Source organism: Bos grunniens, chromosome 11 (genome assembly GCF_055505025.1).
Source record: "Bos grunniens cultivar Pamir isolate PY7600 chromosome 11, Bosgru_T2T1.0, whole genome shotgun sequence".
Classification (NCBI taxonomy): Eukaryota; Metazoa; Chordata; class Mammalia; order Artiodactyla; family Bovidae; genus Bos; species Bos grunniens.
The window spans coordinates 51,918,420-51,944,186 of NC_141175.1; the positions used below are offsets into that span (position 1 = coordinate 51,918,420).

General features: G+C 38.0%; 1 protein-coding gene across 5 annotated transcripts in view; it reads left to right on the forward strand.

Annotated features, from left to right (window-relative positions):
- The window catches only part of CTNNA2 (catenin alpha 2), a 1,366,346-nt gene that overhangs the window by 272,629 nt on the left and 1,067,950 nt on the right, over positions 1 to 25,767 (forward strand). For all 5 annotated transcript variants that reach the window (XM_086323685.1, XM_086323687.1, XM_086323688.1 and 2 more), the window contains exon 3: positions 22,730 to 22,925. In XM_086323685.1, the coding sequence (XP_086179811.1) occupies positions 22,730 to 22,925 (196 nt within the window). The remainder of the gene's footprint in view (positions 1 to 22,729; positions 22,926 to 25,767) is intronic.

Genomic DNA, 25,767 nt, shown 5'->3' on the forward strand with positions numbered 1-25,767 from the left:
TTTATTGCTTTTGTGTTAGGTGAATCCTCTGTGGCTGGCAAGTATCCTTCCCTTTATGTGAGACTAGTAATGTTACTTCTGTTCCAAGAAGTGCTAATATTATGGCTTCTGTATTTTTCACTTTAGTTTTTTTTTTTTAGTATTTATGCTTTCATTTTATTGTTTTTAAGAATTAAACTGCCACCTCAGTAGTCTTTTAAGAGCAATATAATGAAACATACATACATTTAATTTAGACTTACGTCCATCATAGCTTCAAAGGCTTCCCTGAAATAAGGCTGGGATTCACATCTTTTTCCTTAAGGAAAGAAACACTAACAGTAATTTTGTTATCCTTCTACCCACCCACCCTCATTCAAACAATAACTAGATGAATTCAAGTCTAACACCATTAAAAAAAAAAAAAAACTGTCTGCTACAACACATTCATCTGAACTGCCTCCCTGCATAACACATATTTCTTAAACCTAACCAAATATTTTAAAGCCTACAAGACTTAACATGTGGAATTTTACCGTGATAACATTTTTTTGTTCAATACATTTTGTTCAATACATTCTATTCTATTCTATCCCACTTTAGTTTTAATTCTAGTCATTATATTTTTGTGTTTACCAAGAATCTAAAGCCTCTTTATCAATGCTTTCAAAGAGTGGCTTGAAATTTACATTTCAAACATGATAGTTATCAGAATCTGGAATCTGACACATTTTAAAAATATATGTCACATGTACTTTATTTAGCCCCTCACAGCACCCCTGCCTCTAGAGGTACCTGATCTTGGAGTCCTGAACTCCTTGGGAGTTCTGCAGCATGAACTATTATGTTCCCATTGCTAAGGGCATATATGCCACCCTTCTTTGGTCTACTGAGTTAGTTACCTTCATGTCCTTCTGTTTCCCAGCTTCCAAAATGTTGTTGGTTTCAGTGATCTACTGATACCCATAGTCATCTCCTGTCATCTTCTCTCTGTACCTTTTCCTTGTGCATATATGCCTTTGATGTCTTGTTGGTGAGTTAGGAACAGTAACATCTCCATATTAAGTTGGAAGTCTGTTTTAACTTGTTTATTTGTTTATTGTCTATTTCCTCCATTTGATTATATTTTCCAAGAGCCAGGGACCTGGCCTTGTTCACTACAGTATTCCTACCATCCAAATATCCCCTGGTATATCATCCATATTGAATAAATACTGAATATATGTATGCATGAATGAATGACATGTGATATGGATCTCTTTGTACAGTGCTTACAGCCCAGTAAATGGGTGGTTCAGATGATAAAGTATCCACCTGTAATGCAGGAGATGCAGGAGACACAACACCCTTTAGTCCCTTGTTCCAGAAGATCCCTTGGAGAAGGGAATGGCAACCCACTCCAGTATTCTTGCCTGAAAAATCCCCTCGACAGAGGAGCCTGGTGAGCTACAGTCCTTGGGGTCGAAAAGAGTTGGATATGACTTGAGCGATTAACTAAATCTTAAGCATAAAAAAGGTAAAATATATGTCATTAAAAAAATGTAAAAGTCAAAATGGTATAGTAATATTTCTAGCCTGTGTTTTCCCTTCTGTATGTGTGGTGAGTGTCCTTGTGTACACATACACATACACGGGAGGGGGGTAAGAAGAGGGAGAGAGAGGAAGTGAGGGGAGAAAAAGAGAAAAGATATATTTAATGGCTACTGCAAAGTGTTTGAGAAAATGAGCACATCATTTTTATTTCCTGTGATGAAGTTTATATTACTACTTTCCCACTGGAAAATTTTCTTTAAATGCATTTAAGATACTAGGTAAGCATAAAGACATTATGCTTCTGAATAGCCTGACCATTTGATTCTGTTTTATTGTTAACTTAAGATCAGCAGAATTTAGGCTAAAATCTTCTGGTCCATGTTAGAATTTGGATTTCTTTTTCTTTTTTTTTTTAAGGTTACTGCAAGATTTCTTTGTTTTAAAATCTGTTACTTTTGAAAGTTGTTTCTACGTGGTAGTCTTACTAGGCACAAATATTAACAAGTGATATAAGAATAGATAGAGCATGGTGATAAAGTAATGAATTACCTGCATTGTAAGTATGATTTCACGGATGCTTTTAGATTTGCTACTAGAAGTGTTGTTTCCGGGAGCTCTGCTGTCACTTGTGGCATCACCAGTGTTTGCTGAATGTGTCGATCTGTTTCTAAATAACCTTTTGTGATTGCTCAAAAACCGATTAACATGTTTTGTTGTACCCCATACTTGAGTTGATTGATAACTTTTGAAAATACCAGTAATGCAGAGCTCACTGACAAAGTGAAAGTTGCTCAGTTGTGTCTGACTCTTTGTGACCCCATGGACTATACAGTCTGTGGAGTTCTCTAGGCCAGAATACTGGAGTGGGTAGCCATTCCCTTCTCTAGGGGATCTTCCCAACCCAGGGATTGAACCCAGGTCTCCCACATTGCAGGCAGATTCTTTACCAGCTGAGCCACCAGGAAAGCCTCTCACTGACAAGGGGAGGTGTAATAGGCTATTTCTAACCACAGGGCTGATCTGAGCAGGAGTGTCATGTGCTCAGTTATACCTTGGGTTTTACTTATCGTTTGGGTCCAGAGGAAATGGATAGTTTAAGATGCCTGTGGGTGGACTGAAATAGAAGATGCATGGTTGGTGCAATCTTGGTAAGGATTTTGAATAGGTGGAAAATCTGGCTGGTAGTTGGTGAGGTGTATTAAGGTAGGTAGTATTGAGGGAAGTATCCTGACATGAGGGATATCATCAAGTGTTTAACAGTAGTTCCTTAAAGCTCTCTCAAATTGATAAGGGGGAGGAAAAATATTTATCCTATAACTTTATGTATGTCACAACTATGTTTTCATATATTTAGCACCAAATACAGTTTATTTCTTTATTTTTTAAAATTTACTTATTTATTTTTCACTGTGCTGGGTCTTTGTGGCTGCACATGAGCTTTCTCTAGTTGTGGTGAGCTGGGGCTATTCTTCCTTGCAATGAGCGGTCTTCTCATTGCAGTGACTTCTCTTGTTGCAGAGCACCAGCTCTAGGTATGCAGGCTCAGTAGTTCTTGACCAAGAATCGAATCCATCTCACCTGCATTATCAGGTGGACTTTTAACCACTGGACCACCAGCAAAGTCCAAGTTTATTTCTTTAAAAGCTAAAAGCATATTTAGATAAAGTTCTCTCAGATAACAGATACCTGTCTCCTCAAATCAAAAATGAGTAAAAGTTTATAAAATCCACAAGAAAAAATTTGAAAGAGTATTTTAAACATGTTGGGCTGTATAAGTAATAATTTAATGTACCTATATCTATGGGCTTATTTAACAATATCTATGTGAATGTCCCAATTTACTAAAGGCATTAGATGGCTTCTTAAACTTCCATATTTAATAATCCTTAGATTCAGTAATTGGATCATAACCTAAAGAGAAAATGTGTAATCTGACTTGAAAAATAAATTCAATGTTATCTTAATCTCTATTGTTTTTTTGTTATCAGAAACATGCTGTTAACTATCAGGTTATGCCTAGGTCACTGAATTGGTGTGAGGAGAATGACTTTTGAATATTGCCTAAGAAAAGGGCTTGGCTCTTTTAAACTTTTTCATATGGAAAATAGAAACATTCACAGCAGTTCATGGAAAGAAGTGACTACAAAGCTGAATAAAATGTGAAAAACTGTTACCCAAAGCTTTATCTACCAAATATTATTATAGTAATGTACCATGGTTTTAAAAAATGTTTGCTTGTTTCTGTGTATGTATTTATACATACAGATTTAGTGAATGTGTTCTTTATTTTTCTAAATAAGTTTACATTTTTGAACCTAACATATTATATACAATTATAAAATATACACAGTTTGTAGAGAAAAGGGAATTGTGCATTGTTATTGGAAATGTAATTTGGTTAGAGCCACAATGGAAAACAGATGGAGGTTCTTCAAAAATTAAAAATAGTTCTATCATCAGATCAGGTCAGACACTCAGTCGTGTCCGACTCTTTGCGACCCCATGAATCGCAGCACGCTAGGCCTCCCTGTCCATCACCAACTCCCGGAGTTCACTCAGACTCACATCCATCGAGTCAGTGATGCCATCCAGACATCTCATCCTCTGTCGTCCCCTTTTCCTCCTGCCCTCAATCCCTCCCAGCATCAGAGTCTTTTCCAACGAGTCAACTCTTTGCATGAGGTGACCAAAGTACTGGAGTTTCAGCTTCAGCATCATTCCTTCCAAAGAAATCCCAGGGCTGATGTCCTTCAGAATGGAGTGGTTGGATCTCCTTGCAGTCCAAGGGACTCTCAAGAGTCTTCTCCAACACCACAGTTCAAAAGCATCAATTCTTTGGCGCTCAGCCTTCTTCACAGTCCAACTATCACATCCATACTTGACCACTGGAAAAACCATAGCCTTGACTAGACGGACCTTTGTTGGCAAAGTAATGTCTCTGCTTTTGAATATGCTATCTAGGTTGGTCATAACTTTCCTTCCAAGGAGTAAGCGTCTTTTAATTTCATGGCTGCAGTCACCATCTGTAGTGATTTTGGAGCCCGGAAAAATAAAGTCTGACACTGTTTCCGCTGTTTCCCCATCTATTTCCCAGTTCTATCCTAGGATCCAGCAATTCCATTTCTGGATATTTATCTAAAGGAAAATAAAACAGTAACTGGGAAAGATATCTGAACATGATGTTCATGGCAGCATTGTTTACACTAGTCAAGTCATGGAAATAATCTTTCCCTGGATGGGTGAATAAATAAATAAAGTTATATATAAACACACACAGAGGAAGACTGTTTAGCCATAGGAAAGAAAGAAGTTTTGTTGTTTGTGACAACATGAATGGGCCTTGAGGGCATTATGCTAAGTGAAATAAGTCAGAGAAAGACAAATATAATCTTACTTACATGTGGAACCTAAACAAACAAACAAAATGAATGCATAGATATAAGTCCTGGGGTTGTAATGTACAACATGGTTACTATAGATAATAGTACTATAATGTGGACTTGGAAGTTGCTAAGAGAGTAAATATTAGAAGTTCTCATCACAAAAAAAAAAATGTGTGTGTGGTGATAGAGGTTAACTAGACTTACCATGACTGTTACAATATATACATTATATATATATGTATATTTATGTACACATACATATTATCTATAAATAATAGTGATGTAGTTAATATTAGCTGCTGTGACAAATAAACCTCAAAATATCAGAGGCTTAATATCATAGAAGTTTTCTTTTCATGACATAATATCCAAACGGGCCTTTCTGATCCATGGGTTGATTACCTCCAAGGAAAAATTTAAGGGCTTCAGTGCCTTTCAACTTGTGGCTTCATCATTTTCAACATCTGTTTCCAAATTTCTAGCTTGGGGGAGAAATCACAGAGGAGGTGTAAGTGGCCCAGGTTGAGAAGAGCACATATCACTTGAGGCTCACCTTCTGTTGGTTAGAATTATTAACTGACCGCACAAACTCCAAGGGATCCTGGGAAACACAGTCTTACCTTATGAACAGAACAATAATGAAAATAATAAATAAACCCACTTTTCACTAAAAGTAAATATATAATATATAATTTAAATGGTTACATCTTCTATATGCTTTAATCTTTTTAGAGTTTTGCAAATCATAGTTGCTTTAGGCCATCATTAGCATCAAATATCTCAAGGAAACTGGAATGAGATTCATTGTTAGAAGAAGTAATGGATGTACATATATATTTCAAATTCTCAGCTCTGAATAGCTGGTCTTTTTTTCAGCCTCACAAAGTGTTGACAAAGAACTTATATTAAGAGTAGAGGGAGGGTAATTAGGAAGTTTGGAATGAACATATATGCTCTGCTATATTTAAAATAGATAACCAAAAGGGACCCACTGTATAGCACAGAGACCTTTGTTCAATGTTATGTGACTGCCTGGATGGGAGGCAAGTTTGGAGAGAATGGATACATGTATATATATATGGCCTAGTCCCTTCACTGTTCACCTGAAACTATCACAACATTGTTTGTTAATTGTCTATACCTCAATACAAAATAAAAAGTTAAAAGGGGAGGGGATCCTTGCTTGTAGTTGAATGGTGGTCACACTTTTAGTACTATCGTTAATCTCATGTTTTTTTGCGTGGGTCCATTTAAGTTTCTGATCTGCTTTGCAAGGGTGTTTTGTATGTGTTTGGGAAACTGGTTAATATAATCCTTAAATCCTCTTAACTAGGTATACATTGAAGTATAAGATCAGATCAGATCGGTCGCTCAGTCATGTCCGAATCTTTGCGACCCCATGAATTGCAGCACTCCAGGCCTCCCTGTCCCTCACCAACTCCTGGAGTTCACTCAGAATCATGTCCATCAAGTCAGTGATGCCATCCAGCCATCTCATCCTCTGTCGTCCCCTTCTCCTCCTGCCCACAATCCCTCCCAGCATCAGAGTCTTTTCCAACGAGTCAACTCTTTGCATGAGGTGGCCAAAGTACTGGAGTTTCAGCTTTAGCATCATTCCTTCCAAAGAAATCCCAGGGCTGATCTCCTTCAGAATGGACCGGTTGGATCTCCTTGCAGTCCAAGGGACTCTCAAGAGTCTTCTCCAACACCACAGTTCAAAAGCATCAATTCTTTGGCACTCAGCCTTCTTCACAGTCCAACTCTCACATCCATACATGACCACAGGAAAAACCATAGCCTTGACTAGACAGACCTTTGTTGGAAAAGTAATGTCTCTGCTTTTGAATATGCCATCTGGGTTGGTCATAACTTTCCTCCCAAGGAGTAAGCGTCTTTTAATTTCATGGCAGCAGTCACCATCTGGAGTGATTTTGGAGCCCAGAAAAATGAAGTCTGACACTGTTTCCACTGTTTCTCCATCTATTTCCCATGAAGTGGTGGGACCGGATGCCATGATCTTCGTTTTCTGAATGTTGAGCTTTAAGCCAACTTTTTCACTCTCCACTTTCACTTTTATCAAGAGGCTTTTGAGTTTCTCTTCACTTTCTGCCATAAGGGTGGTGTCATCTGCATATCTGAGGTGATTGATATTTCTCCCGCCAATCTTGATTCCAGCTTGTGTTTCTTCCAGTCCAGCATTTCTCATGATGTACTCTGCATATAAATTAAATAAACAGAGTGACAATATACAGCCTTGACGTACTCCTTTTCCTATTTGGAACCAGTCTGTTGTTCCATGTCCAGTTCTAACTGTTGCTTCCTGACCTGCATACAAGTTTCTCAAGAGGCAGATCAGGTAGTCTGGTATTTCCATCTCCTTCAGAGTTTTCCACAGTTTCTTGTGATCCACACAGTCAAAGGCTTTGGCATAGTCAATAAAGCAGAAATAGATGTTTTTCTGGAACTCTCTTGCTTTTTCCATGATCCAGAGGATGTTGGCAATTTGATCTCTGTTTTTTCTGCCTTTTCTAACACCAGCTTGAACATCAGAAAGTTCACGGTTCACATATTGCTGAAGCCTGGCTTGGAGAATTTTGAGCATTACTTTACTAGCGTGTGAGATGAATGCAATTGTGCAGTAGTTTGAGCATTCTTTGGCATTGCCTTTCTTTGGGATTGGAATGAAAACTGACCTTTTCCAGTCCTGTGGCCACTGCTGAGTTTTCCAAATTTGCTGGCATATAGAGTGCAGTGCTTTCACACCATCATCTTTCAGGATTTGGAATAGCTCAACTGGAATTCCATCACCTCCACTAGCTTTGTTTGTAGTGATGCTTTCTAAGGCCCACTTGACTTCACATTCCAGGATGTCTGGCTCTAGGTCAGTGATCACACCATGCTGATTATCTGGGTCGTGAAGATCTTTTTTGTACAGTTCTTCTGTGTATTCTTGCCATCTCTTCTTAATATCTTGTGCTTCTGTTAGGTCCATACCATTTCTGTCCTTTATCGAGCTCATCTTTGCATGAAATGTTCCTTTGGTGTCTCTGATTTTCTTGAAGAAATCCCTAGTCTTTCCCATTCTGTTGTTTTCCTCTATTTCTTTGCATTGATCGCTGAAGAAGGCTTTCTTATCCCTTCTTGCTATTCTTTGGAACTCTGCATTCAGATGCTTATATCTTTCCTTTTCTCCTTTGCTTTTCGCTTCTCTTCTTTTCACAGCTATTTGTAATGCCTCCCCAGACAGCCATTTTGCTTTTTTGCATTTCTTTTCCATGGGGATGGTCTTGATCCCTGTCTCCTGTACAATGTCATGAACCTCATTCCATAGTTCATCAGGCACTCTATCTATCAGATCTAGGCCCTTAAATCTATTTCTCACTTCCACTGTATAATCATAAGGGATTTGATTTAGGTCATACCTGAATGGTCTAGTGGTTTTCCCTACTTTCTTCAATTTAAGTCTGAATTTGTCAATAAGGATTTCATGATCTGAGCCACAGTCAGCTCCTGGTCTTGTTTTTGCTGACTGTATAGAGCTTCTCCATCCTTGGCTGCAAAGAATATAATCAGTCTGATTTCGGTGTTGACCATCTGGTGACGTCCATGTATAGAGTCTTCTCTTATGTTGTTGGAAGAGGGTGTTTGTTATGACCAATGCATTTTCTTGGCAAAACTCACCACTGCCAATTCCTTGGATTTGTGGACCTCACCTTTCTTTCAAAATGCCCCACTTGTCATATGTGGCTCAAGGCCATCTGATGTAGAAGTGGGATGGTGGCACCAGTTTAAGTCATTGTATGAAACATTACTCTGGCTTAACTTTTAATTCTTATTTTAGAAAAAAAGCCAGTATAGTGTCTTGGCATTTTTCTTGGATCCCATGGATTATCCACTATGTCCCGTAGGGTGTTTGTACCCTGTGTTGGAATCCACTGACTTTAAAGAAGGAAGATGTCAAACAAAGTGGAGTTGTCAATCAAAGATTATAGTAAAAAGACTAGATGAATTTTCCAGTTACAGAAGCTTTGTTTAGCTGGATCCTTTAGTTAACATAGTGTTGATTGGAAAATAGTTTTTATTTATTGCAGTTTCAGATTTGTGTGTGTCTACTCTTTCTTGTAGTAGTCTAGTTTCTTTATTCATTTTATTTGAACTTTAAATTCAAAATAGTGAATCATGAACATAGGTTAGTCATTCTTCAATTTAAGGGAACATTAAGAACAGCATGAGATTTTCTCAGATGAGCGCTAATGTTTAGAACATTTAGGATTTTTAAAAATGGAAACACTTCACTCACTTAAAATCCCCAATTCTAAGTAGTTGCTCTTACAGAGAATTCTGACACTGTTTCAGTGTCTTGATTTTGAGCATCATTTTTCATTGCTGTACCTGTAGACATTTTGAAAGTTATGCAGATTTTAGGAAAATCTGTGTTGTTACTAGATCTTTTAAACAAGTTGGTTTCATGTGATTGATTTACATGTTTTATTATATCTAAGATACCATCAATTGTAAGATATATATATTTAAATACCTTTAAGAAAAAATAAAATTCTATCAAATGTAACTTTTACATGGTAAAGATTATAGAATTCATCCTCACTTTGCATATTTAAAAGTGTGGGGAAAACGTGTATCTTCTGTATTCCATTAAAGACTTTTGGAGATTTTAAAGTATATATAAAATACTGAAATGTTAACATACCTTAAAGGACAGTGGTTTAAAAAAATATATAATATGAGTATAGATGAGTGAAGATTTAGACTAATACAGTAATAGTAAGTATTAAACTATATCATTTATAATAGGGCCATGGACTTTGGTTAAGCCTTTTTTTAAATTAAAATTAGTGCAAAAAGGAACAATTTATCTATTACACAATTTAATGTCCATGAAATAAAGTCAAACCAGCTTCTAAGGAGAGGTTCCAGTATTCTTGGAAGTACTAGAATCATACAAAACTTTCTCAGTATTATGTTAAGAATGATATCCTAACTATGACTTCAGATTGCACACAGTAAGCTTTCTGCTGCCCTTTGTGAGTACCCCTCTGTTGAGATAAGTGATAAAACAGTGAGGCAGTATAAACATTTCCACCAGTGTCCAGTATAATACCATTTCTCTCTTTGCTTATTTTTTTTAGTGTGTTTGAGATATATAATGGGTGGAGAGAGAGGTGGCCTGAACTTCCTTCAAGCACAACTGAATACTGAATACAATACAACTGAATACAAGTTCTGGATGGCAATGTATCTAGATCATACTCCTTGGAGGTTACAAGAAATTTAGCTCATTATGCTGCTGCTGCTGCTAAGTCGCTTCAGTCGTGTCCGACTCTGTGCTTCCCCATAGATAGCAGCCCACTAGGCTCCCCCATCCCTGGGATTCTCCAGGCAAGAACACTGGAGTGGGTTGCCATTCCCTTCTCCTATGCATGAAAGTGAAAAGTGCAAGTGAAGTCGCTCAGTCGTGTCCAACTCTTAGCGACCTCATGAACTGCAGCCTCCCAGGCTCCTCCGTCCATGGGATTTTCCAGGCAAGAGTACTGGAGTGGGGTGCCATTGCCTTCTCCATTCTTTAGCCTACATGGGAAAATAATTTGAAAAAGAATAGATACATGTATATGGATAACTGAAGCATATTTTAAATAAAGTGTTGAATCCCTAATGTAACTGATTGAATACTGTACTGAAAGTGAAAAATGAAATAGTTGTATGAGTACAGAATAGTTATAAGTGGTCACAAGTTCTCCTTGTGATCATGGAATGGTGGGTTGACTGGGAATTGAGGCTGCCTCTGCCCAGCATCGGCACCCCACTCCAGTCAATACTCTTGCCTGGAAAATCCCAGGCAAGGAGCCTGGTACGCTGCAGTCCATGGGGTCGCTAAGAGTCAGACACGACTGAGTGACTTCACTTTCACTCTTCACTTTCATGCATTGGAGAAGGAAATGGCAACCCACTCCAGTGTTCTTGCCTGGAGAATCCCAGGGACAAGGGAGCCTGATGGGCTGCCGTCTATGGGGTCGCACAGAGTTGTACATGACTGAAGTGACTTAGCAGCAGCAGCAGCTACCCAGCATCACGAGAGAGTATCATAGCACATATTGCTAGCCCAGGAAAAGATAAAAAATCAATGTTCAAAGAATGAATGTATATTTCTACTGAATGTGTATCGCTTTCTAACCATTGTTAAGTTGAAAAGTCTGTAAGTCACACCACCATAAGTTGGAAACTGTATACTCTTCAAGATAAAGTATTTGGGGGAAGATACCAAAGCATCTGAGTGAGAAGGCCCTATTTAAAAGTTGGGAATGAGTCTATCAAAAGTAATAAATGGGAAACATTACATATAGGCTTTCTTTATAGTAGTAATCAACTAGTGGCAGTTCAGGTCTGTTTTAGATATAATAAAACCTTACCTTCAAAGCTTAAGAATGCATGCTTCCAGGACTCTGTATCAGTGAACATACATCCTGATCTACCTTGTCAATATCAGATAACTGGGAGGAAATTTCAAAGACAAAATGATGAGAATTATTCTTCAGTTCAGTTCAATCGTATCTGACTCTTTGAGATCCCATGAACCACAGCACACCAAGCCTCTCTGTTCATCACCAACTCCCGGAGTTTACCCAAAATCATGTCCATTGAATCAGTGATGCCATTCAACCATCTCATCCTCTGTCATCCCCTTCTCCTCCTGCCCTCAATCTTTCCCAACATCAGGGTCTTTTCCAGTGAGTGAGCTCTTCCCATCAGGTGGCCAAAGTAAAGGAGTTTCAGCTTCATCATCAGTCCTTCCAATAAACACCCAGGACTGATCTCCTTTAGGATGGACTGGTTGGGTCTCCTTGCAGTCCAAGGGACTCTCAAGAGTCTTCTCCAACCCCACAGTTCAAAAGCATCAATTCTTCAGCTCTCAGCTTTCTTTATAGTCCAATTCTCACATCCATACATGACTGCTGGAGAAACCATAGCCTTGACTAGATGGACCTTTGTTGACAAAGTAATATCTATGCTTTTGAATACGCTGTCTAGGTTGGTCATAAGTTTCCTTCCAAGGAGCAAGTGTCTTTTAATTTCATGGCTGCAGTCATCATCTGCAGTGATTTTAGAGCCCCAAAAATAAAGTCAGCCACTGTTTCCACTGTTTCCCCATTCTTATTCCTCTTTAAATGATGACTAGTGCATCATTACAAAAGATCATTTGTAATCCTGACTTCTGAAGCTGTGGAAGCATCAATAACTATGGTTCTTGTAATTACTTCTTTTTTTCTAAAGCAGGATATGGAGTTGTGTTTGGGAAAAAACACCAGTTCAATACAAAATTCTAATGCAGTAGTTTCTATGACATGGAAATCTTACTTTAGTTATGAGTGCGACTACTATAAGTCTGTATTATCACTTCTTTTTGATAGAGCACTAGTATCATCATGCTGGTTTCTCTCCAAAATGTACAGTATACATATACCTTAAATTTCATGGAGATTCTGTGCAAGGAAATAACTTTTAATGGGCTATACCACAAGATGAGCATATATAGTAAGCCATATTTATGCTTGTTATATAATACTAAATGAATAGATTAAGTTGTGTGTGTGTGTACATTAGTCATTCAGTCCAGTCTGACTCTTTGTGACCCCATAGACTGTAGCCCACCAGGCTCCTCTGTCCATGGAATTGTCCAGGCAAGAATACTGAAGTAGGTCGCCATTCCCTTCACCAGGGGTTCTTCCCAACCCAGGGATTGAACCTGCATCTCCTGTGTCTCCTGCATTACAGGCAGAAACTTTACCATCTGAGCCACCAGGGAAACCCTAGATTAGGTTGAAAGTGAAAGTGTTGGCTGCTCAGTTGTGTCCAACTTTTTGCAACCCCTTAGACTATAACCTACCAAACTCCTCTATCCACAGAATTTTCCAAGCAAGAATACTGGAGTGGGTTGCCATTTCCTTCTCCAGGGATCTTCCCGATCCAGGGATCAAACCTGGGTCTCCTACATTGCAGGCAGATTCTTTACTGTCTGAGCCACCAGGAAAGCCCCAGATAGATTAGGTTATCTGGGAGTTATTCAAGAAAGACTACATTTTGACTCATTACTTGGTAATTATTTTTTTAACTTGGCACTTTTCAAAACCTGACTTAAGATTCTATTACCATTAGAGCATTTTAACTCCCTTAAAGAGTTTTCCTCTTTAAGGAGTTTTTCATTTATCTTTAGTTGCTTGGGAATAAACAACTTGTTTTTGATAATTTTGTTTTCAAATATTCACTTCACAGTGCTCTTGCTATTTTTTTAAGCTGCAACAGTAATCAAAGCTCTCTCTCTTTGTATGTTTGCTGAGTAATTATGACAAATGAAATACCTCAGAGCAGTGCAGCAACAGAATTCACAAAGTCTTACTACCCACATCTGAAGAGTACATGAATCTAGTAAAATGGTGCCCAAGTCATCTTTTTTTTTTTTTTTTTTTTCAACTCTTGGTTTTCTTTTATTGGTTTTCTGGTGAGTTCAAATATTGGCTTAAGTAACAGCATTCACATCTGTATACTCTTTACTTTTCCAAATTTCTTGTGATTGCCTAGTAGAGAAAATTGCCTTTCAACCATTTGATCAATTCATTGATAAGTTGTTTTTTATATGTTGTGGCCCCTAAAATAAGAGGAAAGATTTACCTCTAGAAGCCATTGCTATTTCTTTCTCACTTTCTTTTGCTTCAGCTAAACTGCTGTTTCTGAAAGTAAAGTCTATAAATGATACATATCCTAATTTTTTGTGATGATTGTGAAATATCCTAGCAGAGACATACATAGACAGAAGCACTGTAAGATCTACGAATTTGCCTTCTAACAAGATCAAGGTGACTCTAAGGTATGATAAATCTGATAATCGTTTTTCTAGAATTCAGTGCTTCTCAGATTTTATTGAGCATATGAATTACTTAGAGATCTTGTTAAAATACAGAATCTCTTTTTAGTAGGTCTGGAGTGGGCCTTAGAGCCTATATTTCTAACAGTTCCTAGGTGACAGTGATAATCTCCAGAGCTTACTTTGAATCAACTGCCCTATGGGTAAGGCTTAGACAAACTACACTGTTGTTGGTTATGGACACAATTGCTGAGACAAAATGCCTTAGTGCCCTCACCATTGCTTATCATTTTGGAAAATGTCTTCTGTGTTTATTGTGCTTATATATCCAGGAAGCAGAGAACTGATTAAATAGAAGAGATGTAGTCAGATAAATTGTCTTACAATAAAACACATTGCAAGAAAAAGAAAGGATGAAATGGTGTTGGCTAACTGCATTACTTGCCATTGTATAAGAATGGAGGGTCTATTCCTATAATAGAATATTAGGTGATGAGAATATTAGGTGGACATAGGTCTCATAGTTTTATACTCATATCACAGTGATCCCATCACTTCATGGCAAATAGAAGGGGGAAAAGTGGAAGCAGTGACAGACTTTATTTTCTTGGGCTCGAAACTCTGTGAACCTTGACTGTAGCCATAAAATTAAAAGATGTGCTCCTTGAAAGGAAAGCAATGACAAACCTAGACAGCATATTAAAAAGCAGAGACAACGCTTTACTGACAAAGGTCTGTATAGTCAAAGCTTTGGTTTTTCCAGAAGTCATGTACGGATGTGAGAGTTGGACTGTGTAGAAGGCTGAATGTTGAAGAATTGATGCTTTTGAATTGTGGTATGGAGAAGACTCTTGAGGGTCCCTTGGAATGCAAGGAGATCAAACCAATCAATTCAAAAGGAAATCAACCCTGAATATTCATTGGAAGGACTGATTCTGAAGCTGAAGCTCCAGTACTTTGGCCACCTGATGGGAAGAGCCAACTCATTGGAAAAGACCCTGATCTTGGGAAAGATTAAAGGGAAAAGGAGAAGAGGGAAGCAGAGGATGAGATGGTTAGATAGCATTACTGACCCAGTGGACATGAATTTGAGCAAACTCCAGGAGATAGTAAAGGACAGGGAAGCCTGGCATGCTACAGTCCATGAGGTCACAGAGAGTCATACACGATTTAGTGATTGAGCGACAACAGCACCGTACCATGACATATCTGAAAATAGGTGCCAAACCTCTGACTACTGCTGAGCTTTTCCATTGGCCAGGGTTCACTGGGATCATCATTATGTCAAGGTGGCAAGACCATTGGCCACTTACACTCTCATCTATGAACTGTAGGATTTTTTCTCTTCTTTAATGAGAGGCAGAGACTTTGAGAAAATATTTGAGGTGGAACTAGATAAAGTCAAGAATCCTTCTGAGCTAAGATTGAGGAATGTACTGAGAGGGACCTTATTGAAAATTTGGAGAGAAGTTGACACAGCTATTGAGTCTGAATGATATGATGAGTAGATCCACTTAAAGAGTGTTGATATAAAACTATACTTAGAAATGATACAAGAACCCCTATGTTCATAGTGCATTATTCACAATAGCCAAGTCATGGAAATAACCTAAATGTCCATTGAAAGATAAATTGATAAAATTGTGGAATATGTATGTATATATGTATATATCGGAGAGGGCAATGGCACCCCACTCCAGTACTCTTGCCTGGAAAATCCCATGGATGGAGGAGCCTGGTAGGCTGCAGTCCATGGGGTCGATAAGAGTCAGACACAACTGAGCGACTTCGATTTCACTTTTCACTTTCATGCATTGGAGAAGGAAATGGCAACCCACTCTAGTGTTCTTGCCTGGAGAATCCGAGGGACGGGGGAGCCTGGTGGCTGCTGTCTATGGGGTCACACAGACTCGGACACTACTGAAGTGACTTAGCATAGCATATGTATATATATACACACAATGGAATATTGCTCAGTCATAAAAACATAATGAAACAATGCAAATTGAAGCAACATGGATTGACCTAGAGATTATCATACTAAGTGAAGTAAGTCAGAAAGAGAAAGACAAATATATGATATCACTTATATGTGGAATCTGAAAAGGACACAAATGAACTATATTTAAAACAGAAACAGAGTCATAGAGAACAAACTTGTGGTTGCCACAGGGGATAAGAGGTGGGGGAGGGATGGATTGGGTGTTTGGGATGGGCAGATGCAAATTATTATATACACAATGGATAAATACCAGGGTTCTACTGTAAAGTACAGAAAACCATATTCAATATACTGTGGTAAGCCATAATGGAAAAGAATAGAAAAAGTTGTGTAACAATCACTTCGCTGTACAGCAGAAATTAATACAATGTTATAAATCAACTATCAGTCCAGTTCAGTTCACTTTAGTCACTCAGTTGTGTCCGACTCTTTGTGACCCCATCAATCGCAGCAAGCCAGGCCTCCCTGTCCATCACCATCTTCCGGAGTTCACTCAAATCCATGTCCATCGAGTCGGTGATGCCATCCAGCCATCTCATCCTCTGCTGTCCCCTTTTCCTCCTGCCCCCAATCCCTCCCAGCATCAGAGTCTTTTCCAGTGAGTCAACTCTTTGCATGAGGTGGCCAAAGTACTGGAGTTTCAGCTTTAGCATCATTCCTTCCAAAGAAATCCCAGGTTGATCTCCTTTAGGATGGACTGGTTAGATCTCCTTGCAGTCCAAAGGACTCTCAAGAGTCTTCTCCAACACCACAGTTCAAAAGCATCAATTCTTCGGCGCTCAGCTTTCTTCACAGTCCAACTCTCACATCTATACATGACCACTGGAAAAACCGTAGCCTTGACTAGATGGACCTTTGTTGGTAAAGTAACATCTCTGCTTTCAGTATGCTATCTAGGTTGGTCATAACCTTTCTTCTAAGGAGTAGGCATCTTTTAATTTCATGGCTGCAGTCACCATCTGCAGTGATTTTGGAGCCCCCAAAAATAAAGTCTGACACTGTTTCCACTGTTTTTCCATCTATTTCCCGTGAAGTGATGGGACCAGATGCCATGATCTTAGTTTTATGAATGTTGAGCTTTAAGCCAACTTTTTCACTCTCCTCTTTCACTCTCAAGAGACTTTTTAGTTCGTCTTCACTTTCTGCCATAAGGGTGGTGTCGTCTGCATATCTGAGGTTATTGATATTTCTCCCAGCAATCTTGATTCCATTTTGTGCTTCATCCAGCCCAGCGTTTATCATGATGTACTCTGCATATAAGTTAAATAAGCAGGGTGACAATATACAGCCTTGATGTACTTCTTTTCCTATTTGGAACCAGTCTGTTGTTCCATGTCCAGTTCTAACTGTTGCTTCCTGACCTGCATACAGGTTTCTCAAGAGGCAGGTCAGATGGTCTGCTATTCCCATCTCTTTCAGAATTTTCCACAGTTTATTGTGATCCTCACAGTCAAAGGCTTTGGCATAGTCAGCAAGATAAATTTTTAAAGAAATGGTTGGTGGTAGCAGCAAGTCTTTACTAATGTAGAAGGGAGAAGATAAAGATAGGGATAGAAAGATGTAAGATTGATGGCCTTCCTAAAAGCTATTAGAGTTTGGAGAAGAAAGATATATTGCTAAGAGAACGAGCCAGGAAATATTTCTAGGAGAAAGAAGAGGTAAGTCAATAGCACTAAATGAGACAGAGTAGGCTGATAAGATAAAAATAATTTGATTCAGGCAATTCTTTAACTACCTTAGTGAGAGATCAGTTTAAAGAGGACTCTGCTTCAAGATGTGTGGGGATGAAAGTAAAATGTCAGTGGGCTGAGAAATTAATGGAAGGAGAACAAGAACACTTTAACAAACATGCTTCTCATTTTCAAAAAAAATATTCGCACTGACTAATAAAATCTAGACTCCTTTGCTCAGCTCTCAGAGCCTTTCAAAGTTTTATTCCACCACATCTGTCAACCTTGTTTTCTTTATCATTGATGTACAGCTCCCTTCTCAAGTGAGAGTGGTCTCCTTACTGTCTAGAAAACACCATGTCCATTTTCACATTTCCGTGTTCATGCTATTATTCTGCATATCTGTTGCTTTTATGTTTTCTTTTTTTTTTTTTTGCCTGCACAAAAGATATGCTTGCAAATTGTTAGAGAGGTAATGGGACTGTGTAGATCTTGAATGACTCTTGGGTGAAAGTTGGTATGGGATTAGACAGTGCCTGGTTAGGGTAAGAAGAGGCATTCCATTCAACCAAGAATTTCTACAGAATAATCATCTCTTAAAAGATTACCAAGAAGATGCCCTAGACATGTAAAAGTCTGTAAGCCACGTCTGCCCCAGACCCAGTCCCAGCCTCAATGTCAAACTTAAGCACAGAAGTTTATAGTCTCCAGGGCTCATTGGTATGTGTCTTTATTATTTAGATCATCTTTTATGTTCCTCATTAAAGTTATAATTTTCTTCATACAATGTTCTATATTTTGTGTCATGGTTATCTTGGATAATATCAATTTATGGTTATTGTGAATAGGGTATTTTAAACTAGATTTTTCACTGGTAATGTTGTTCTACTTGATTTGTATTGATGTCTAGTATTAGCCACAAATAGTTCTAATAGTTTTTATTTTATTTTTTTGTATTTTCTTGATAGCATCATAATCTCTATAAGTAATGACAATTTAGTATCTACCTTTATAATATTTATATCTGTCCTGCCTTTTTTCATATCTAAATTGTTGACTTTGTACTTTAACAAAACACTGAATAACAATGGGGAGAGTTAACAATTATTTCTTTATTCTAAACTGATTAAGACATGAGCATTTTGGAGCCACCTAATTTTCCCTCTATTCTGTGCTGTTACATCCGTTTTACATTCTTCCACGTGTGAGTAAATGAGTTTGTTTTCTAAAAGAGGACTGAATTGATTTGCTGCATTTGAAAGTAATCACACTTTTCTTAGGACCTTCCTGGTAATATTCCATGTTTTATTTTTTGGCACAAACATAACAGACACTTCGTACAGACTTCCTATTATGAACATTACCTAAACTGTGCTTAATACAGTAATGAACCATGAGATAACAGAAAAATTGAAATCTGTCTGTCTTTACAGAAAAGGAACCACAATGTAGTCATTTTGATAGATTCATTGTCAGCTTGTGCTTCATCCAGCCCAGCACTTTGCGTACAAGTTAAATAAGCAAGTTGACAATATAGTGACTTAACATACTCCTTTCCCAATTTGGAACCAGTCCATTGTTCCATGCCTGGTACTAACTGTTGCTTCTTGACCTGCATACAGATTTCTCAGGAGGCAGGTAAGGTGGTCTGGCATTCCCTGCTCTTTAAGAATTTTCCATAATTTGTTGTGATGCACACAGTCAAAGACTATATATAGCATAGTCAATGAAGCAGAAGTAGATGTTTTTCTAGAATTCTCTTGCTTTTTTTTATGATCCAACAGATGTTGGCAATTTGATCTCTGGTCCCTCTGCCTTTTCTAAATCCATTTTGAATATCTGGAAGTTCTTGGTTCACATACTGTTGAAGCGTAGCTTGGAGAATTTGAAGCAGTGCTTTGCTAGTGTGTGAGATGAGTGTAATTGTGCAGTAGTTTGAGCATTCTTTGGCATTGCCTTTCTTTGGGATTGGAATGAAAACTGACCTTTTCCAGTCCTGTGGCCACTTGCTGAGTTTTCCAAATTTGCTGGCATAATGAGTGCAGCACTTTCACATCATCACCCTTTAGGATTTGGAATAACTCAGCTGGAATTCCATCACCTTCACTAGCTTTGTCCGTAGTAATATTTCCTAAGATCCACTTGACTTCACACTCTAGGATATCTGGCTCTAGGTGAGAGATCACATCATTGTGCTTATCAGGGTCATTAAGATCTTTTTTGTATACTTCTGTGTATTTTTGCCACCTCTTAATATCTTCTGCCTCTGTTAGGTCCATACCATTTCTGTCCTTTATTGTGCCTATTTTTGCATGAAATGTCCCTCAGTATCTCTGATTTTCTTGAAGAGATCTCTAGTCTTTCCCATTCTGTTGTTTTCCTCTATTTCTTTGCACAGAGGAAGGCTTTCTTATCTCTCCTTGCTATTCTTTGGAACTCTGCATTCAGATGGATATATCTTTCCTTTTGTCCTTTGCCTTTAGCTTCTCTTCTTTTCTCAGCTATCTGTAAGGCCTCCTCAGACAACCATTCTGCCTTTTTGCATTTCTTCTTCCTGGGGATGGTTTTGACCACCACCTCCTGTACAATGTTACAAACTTCTGTCCATAGTTGTTCAGACACTCTATCAGATCTGATCCCTTGAATCTGTTTCTCACTTCCGCTGTATAATCATAAAGGATTTGATTTACGTCATACCTGAATGTTCTAGTGGTTTTCCCTACTTTCTTCAATTTAAATCGGAATTTGGCAATAAGGAGTTCATGATGTGAGCTACGGTCAGCTCCTGGTCTTGTTTTTGCTGACTGTATAGAGCTTCTCCATCTTCAGCTGCAAAGAATAGAATCATTTTGATTTCGGTATTGACCATCTGGTGGTGTCCCTGTGTTGAGTCATCTCTTGTGTTGTTGTAAGAGGGTGGTTGCTATGACCAGGGCATTCTCTTAACAAAACTCTGTTAGTCTTTGCTCTGCTTCATTGTGTACTCCAAGACCATACTTGCCTCTTACTGCAGGTATTTCTTGACTTCCTACTTTTGCATTCCAGTCCCCTATAATGAAAAGGGCATCTTTTTTGGTGTTAGTTCTAAAAGGTCTTCATTCAACTTCATTCAACTTCAGCTTCTTCAGCATTAGTGGTTAGGGCATAGACTTGGATTGCTATGATATTGAATGGCTTGCCTTGGAGATGAACCGAGATCATTCTGTCCTTTTTGAGATTGCCACAAGTACTGCATTTTGGACTCTTCTGTTGAGTATGAAGGCTAATCCATTCCTTCTAAGGGATTGTTGGCCACAGTAGTAGTTATAATGGTCATCTGAATTAAATTTGCACATTCTGGTCCATTTTAATTCACTGATTCCTAAAATGTCAATGTTCACTCTTACTATCTCATGTTTGACCACTTCCAATTTACCTTGATTCATGGACTTAGCTTTCAGTTTCCTATGAAATATTGTTCTTTACAGCATCTGACTTTACTTCCATCCCAGTCACATCCACAACCGGTTGTTGTTTTCGCTTTGGCTCAGCCTCTTCACTCCTTCTTCAGCCGTTTCTCCTCTCTTTTCCAGTAGCATATTGGGCACCTACCTACCTGGGAGTTCATCTTTCAGTGTCATATCTTTTATACATCAATGTGTTAGAGTAAATCCACATTAAGGAGAATGCTCTTGTCCCTAAGAAAATTGACTTTGGAGACATACTGTCTGTCTTCTGAAGGTTGCCTCTGTAAGTTGGGGCTTCCCTTGTAGCTCATATGGTAAAGAATCTGCCCACAATGCAGGAGACCTGGGTTTGATACATGGGTTGGGAAGATCCCCTGGAGAAGAGAATAGCTACCCACTTCAGTATTCCTGCCTGGGGAATTGCACAGACAGAGGTTACAGCCCTTGGGGTTGCAAAGAGCCAGACACAACTGAGTGACTAGCTCTTTCTGTAGGTGAACTGGAAAGACTATAAAGTGTGACTGACTCCATGTACGTTTTACAGTTAACTACCATTTTTGGGCAGTCTTATTCTTAATGATTTTATCTTTCTTTTTTTTAGCTAGTCTATGTGCTTAAATGTCCTTAGAGAGTCCTTCTTTAATTCTCTGTATCTAATTAATTAGCAATCAAAAGAAAGCTGAATATGATGGCTCCCATTTCTGTAGTAACCAGTAATGGTTCTACTTCATTCATCATCTTAGTTCATTTTTTTAATACTTTTTTTTTCCTTCTGGTATTATATCTTTCCCAATAAACTGACTAGACATTGATTGTGACTTGCCAAATCACTTTGCTTGCTCTGTAATTTGGAGTAAAGAGCAGAGACTAAAGCATTTAAAACTTTTCTATAGACTAGCTTTCTTGATAACTTCCAATAAAAGCTTTAGTTTGCTAAGCAGGATAGACACCTCAGTGCAAATAAACTACAACACCCACATTCCTATGAATCTGATAAAAATAATGCAGAGGTGTAGATGACTAGCTAAAGAGAATATGAAACAGTTGCATTCATTTCCCTCCCAGACTTCTCACTGACAGAAAATATTCAGAAGTCGATAGGAGATAAGGTTTAAAAGATATTAAAAGCTTTGTTAGCAGATTAAATTGCTCTAGATGTAGCACTAAAAGAAGTTTGGCAATTGAAATATGTATCCAAATTATGATACCTAGAAAAGGAGTGATAATGCAAATCTAGTTTCTATTCTGGAAATTTTCGCAGGTTAACCAAATGTTGAGACTGAGTCATTCAGGCTCTTCAGATCAAATTTACCACATTGTTTTTATAAGATGAAATCGGAAATAGCAATAATCTTCATTTAAAGCCTTTGGAAAGTGACATGTAAATCATGCATTTTGATGGTCCACCATTTATTAACTACTATTTCATCTCTGTCCTCATTTCTGAGCTCACTTGGGTACTGGTTTTCCTGACTGAAAGCTCAAAGGCATTTCCACCGTTTATTCTATTTTCTTTCCTCCCTGAAGCTAGGTACTCTAACCAGCACTGTATTTGTCAATCTGTGAAAGCAGAACCTCCAGTGGATTGAAAAATTTGAGCTACTTACAAGTCTGCTCTTCCTCCTTTATTCACATCCTTTTTTTTTTTCCCCCTGCAGGAGATAAATAGCTATTAATTTATAGGCTAATCCATATAATTCCACATTTTCCTTAAGATGAGGCTATGTGATATGTATTCATGATTTAATATACAAAGGATATTTTAAAATTATGAGATAATAATACACTATTTCTGGACAGTTATGCAGAGGAATTTTACAATTTTTTTTTTTGTACTCAAGGTGACAACACTTGTCAACACAAGCAACAAAGGCCCATCCGGTAAAAAGAAAGGAAGGTCAAAGAAAGCCCATGTACTGGCTGCATCTGTAGAACAAGCCACTCAGAACTTTCTGGAAAAAGGTGAACAGATTGCTAAGGAGAGTCAAGATCTCAAAGAAGAACTGGTTGCTGCTGTTGAGGATGTACGCAAACAAGGTAGGAAGAATAATATTATTTTAGAGGGATGTATATGATGTTTAAACAGTGGATTTTTCTAGGAAAATAAGACTACTCTTAAATAAGACTACTCTTTTGAGTAGTCTTATTTTTTTTTGCCTCTATCTACACTTCTCATTTTTAATTTTGCTGGAATTAGATATTTAGGCAGGTAGAGATTTCTTTGTTGTGGCAGTTTAACACAGCTACAGACACTCCATGTCTGCTGTTGCTCTTCAAATTGTTTTCACCTAGCTAATGAAACCAGCCTCTCTTGTCAAACTTAGGTTTTGGGGAGGATAGGATGAGAAGCCTTTCTATTTATAAAGTCACTGAAAAGTCAAGATTTGATGGATGAAGGGAGGAGAAGAATACAGTATAATAAAATTATTATTGCTTTTGTATGATTCCAAAATTTCTATTTTCTGTTCATGGCTTTTCTCAAAAATCTCTCTATCTGGTTAACTGGCTACCAATTGATCAATTATATAGCTAGGAAGCTATCAATAATACTATTTACTTAGTATATTTAAAATTTTTAATTGTAAAATACACATAAAATATATTATTATAACCATTTTAAGTGTGTAGTTTGGTCATGTAAAGTATAATCATATGGTTGAGTCACTAATCTCCATAACTTTTTCACCTTGCAAAACTGAAATTCTATACCTATTAAACAACCTCCAAGTTTGCCTTCCCCCAAGCCACTGGCAATCACTATGTGAGTTTCTTTTTTGATGAGTTTTACTACTCTAGATGCATATAAGTGGAATCATAGCGTTTGTCTTATTGTGATTGGTTTATTTCAGTTAGTATAAGGTCCTCAAGGTTTATGCATATTGTGGCATATGTCAAAATGCCTTTCCTTTTTAGGGCTGGATATTATTTTATTGTATATTTATACTGTGTTTCATTTATCCATTCATCTGTTGGTGGACATTTGTGTGCCTTTAACCTTTTGGCCATTGTGAATAATCCAGCTATGAGCATGGGTATACAAATATCTCTTTATCACCCTGCTTTCAATTATTTTGGATTTACATCCAGAGGTGATATTGCTAGATCATATAGTAGTTATCTTTTTAATTCTTTGAGGAACTTCTATACTGTTTTCCATAGCAGCCATGCCATTTTATACTTCTACTAATACTGCACAAGGGTTCCAGTTTCTCTATATCCTTGGCAACACTTGTGATTTTCTGTGATTTTTTTTTAATCTTATAGTAGTAATCACAGTGGATGTCAGATGATATCTCATTGTGATTTTGGTTTCCATTTCTCTAATGATTGGCTATATTGAGCATTGTTTCATGTGCTTGTTGGCTATATTTATATCTTCCTTGAAGAAATGTTTATTTAAGCCCATTGCCTTGTTGTTGTAGAGTTATAAGAGTAGACCCTTGATCAGATATTGTTTTGCAAATATTTTCTCCCTTCCTATGGGCTACCTTTTCACTCTGTTGATTGTATCCTTTGATACACAGACATTTAAAATTGTGTTGTGGTCTTGTTTAGCAGCTTTAGTGGAAAATTCTAGGACACCATGAAATTAGAACAAACACCTACCTCCAGCCTCACCTCTGTCCCCCGTTTTCTGTCTAATAAATGCCACATTTTTTGTTATTCAGTCTCCCAGTCATGTCCAACTCTGTGACACCATGGACTGCAGCACACTAGGCCTGCCTGTCCTTCATCATCTCCTGAAGTTTGCCCAAGTTCATGTCCATTGCATTGGTGATGCCATCTAGCCATCTCATCCTCTGCTGCCCCCTTCTGTTTTTGCCCTCAATCTTTCCTGGCATCGTGGACTTTTCCAATGAGTCAGCAGTTTGCATCAGATGACCAAAATACTGAAGCTTCAGCTTCAACATCAGTCCTTCCAACGAATATTCAGGGTTCATTTCCCTTAAGACTGACTGGTTTGATCTCCTTGTTGTCCAAGGGACTTTCAGGAGTCTTCTCCAGCACCACAGTTCCAAGGCATCAATTCTTTGGTGCTCTGCCTTCTTTATGGTCCAGCTCTCACAGCCACACGTGACCACTGGGAAAACCCTAGCCTTGACTATGTAGACCTTTGTCGGCAGAGTAAAGTCTCAGCTTTTCAATACACTGTCTAGGTTTGTCATCACTTTCTTGCCAAGAAGCAATCATCTTCTGATTTCATGGCCATAGTCATCATCTGCAGTGATGCCACATATATGTATTCACTTGCAGAAATCTTGATATCATGCTTGCTACTTCTGTCTCCTTCTAAACACAGTCTACCACAAAGACACATAGATTTTTTAACTCCTAGGTACCTCTTAAATTGACCAACTTCTGTTTTAGTTATTCAGAAGCACCATGTTTTACCTTCTCCAGGGTCTTTATACATTCTGTCTTCTCTCTCATAGTTAAGAAAGACTCATTCTGCACATCCCAGCTCAAAGAACACCTTCCCAGGGAACCCATCCCTGACACTACTGGGATACTCTTTCATGGATATTTCCTTGTCACTTTCCACTGGATAATATCATTTTTGTGAGGTGGCTTGATTGATAGCTTTGTTCTCTGCCACACTGGAAATTAATGAAGGTAGAGAACATCCTGTGTCTCTTTTGCAACCATTGATTTGCAATGCTTAGCATTCATAAGACTTCAAGAAGTATTTGTTAAATAAATGAAGGAATAGATGATTGAGTGTTCTATCACCTTTCTACTTGCAAACCAGCCACTTTTTCAATTTGCAGATGGATATTTGGTCCCTGGAAACACCAAACATCCTTCCATACCAAATAATCATCCTTCTTCATACTGCCATGTGCTTCCTAGTCTCTTCTTCAACCTAAATGTTAATTTT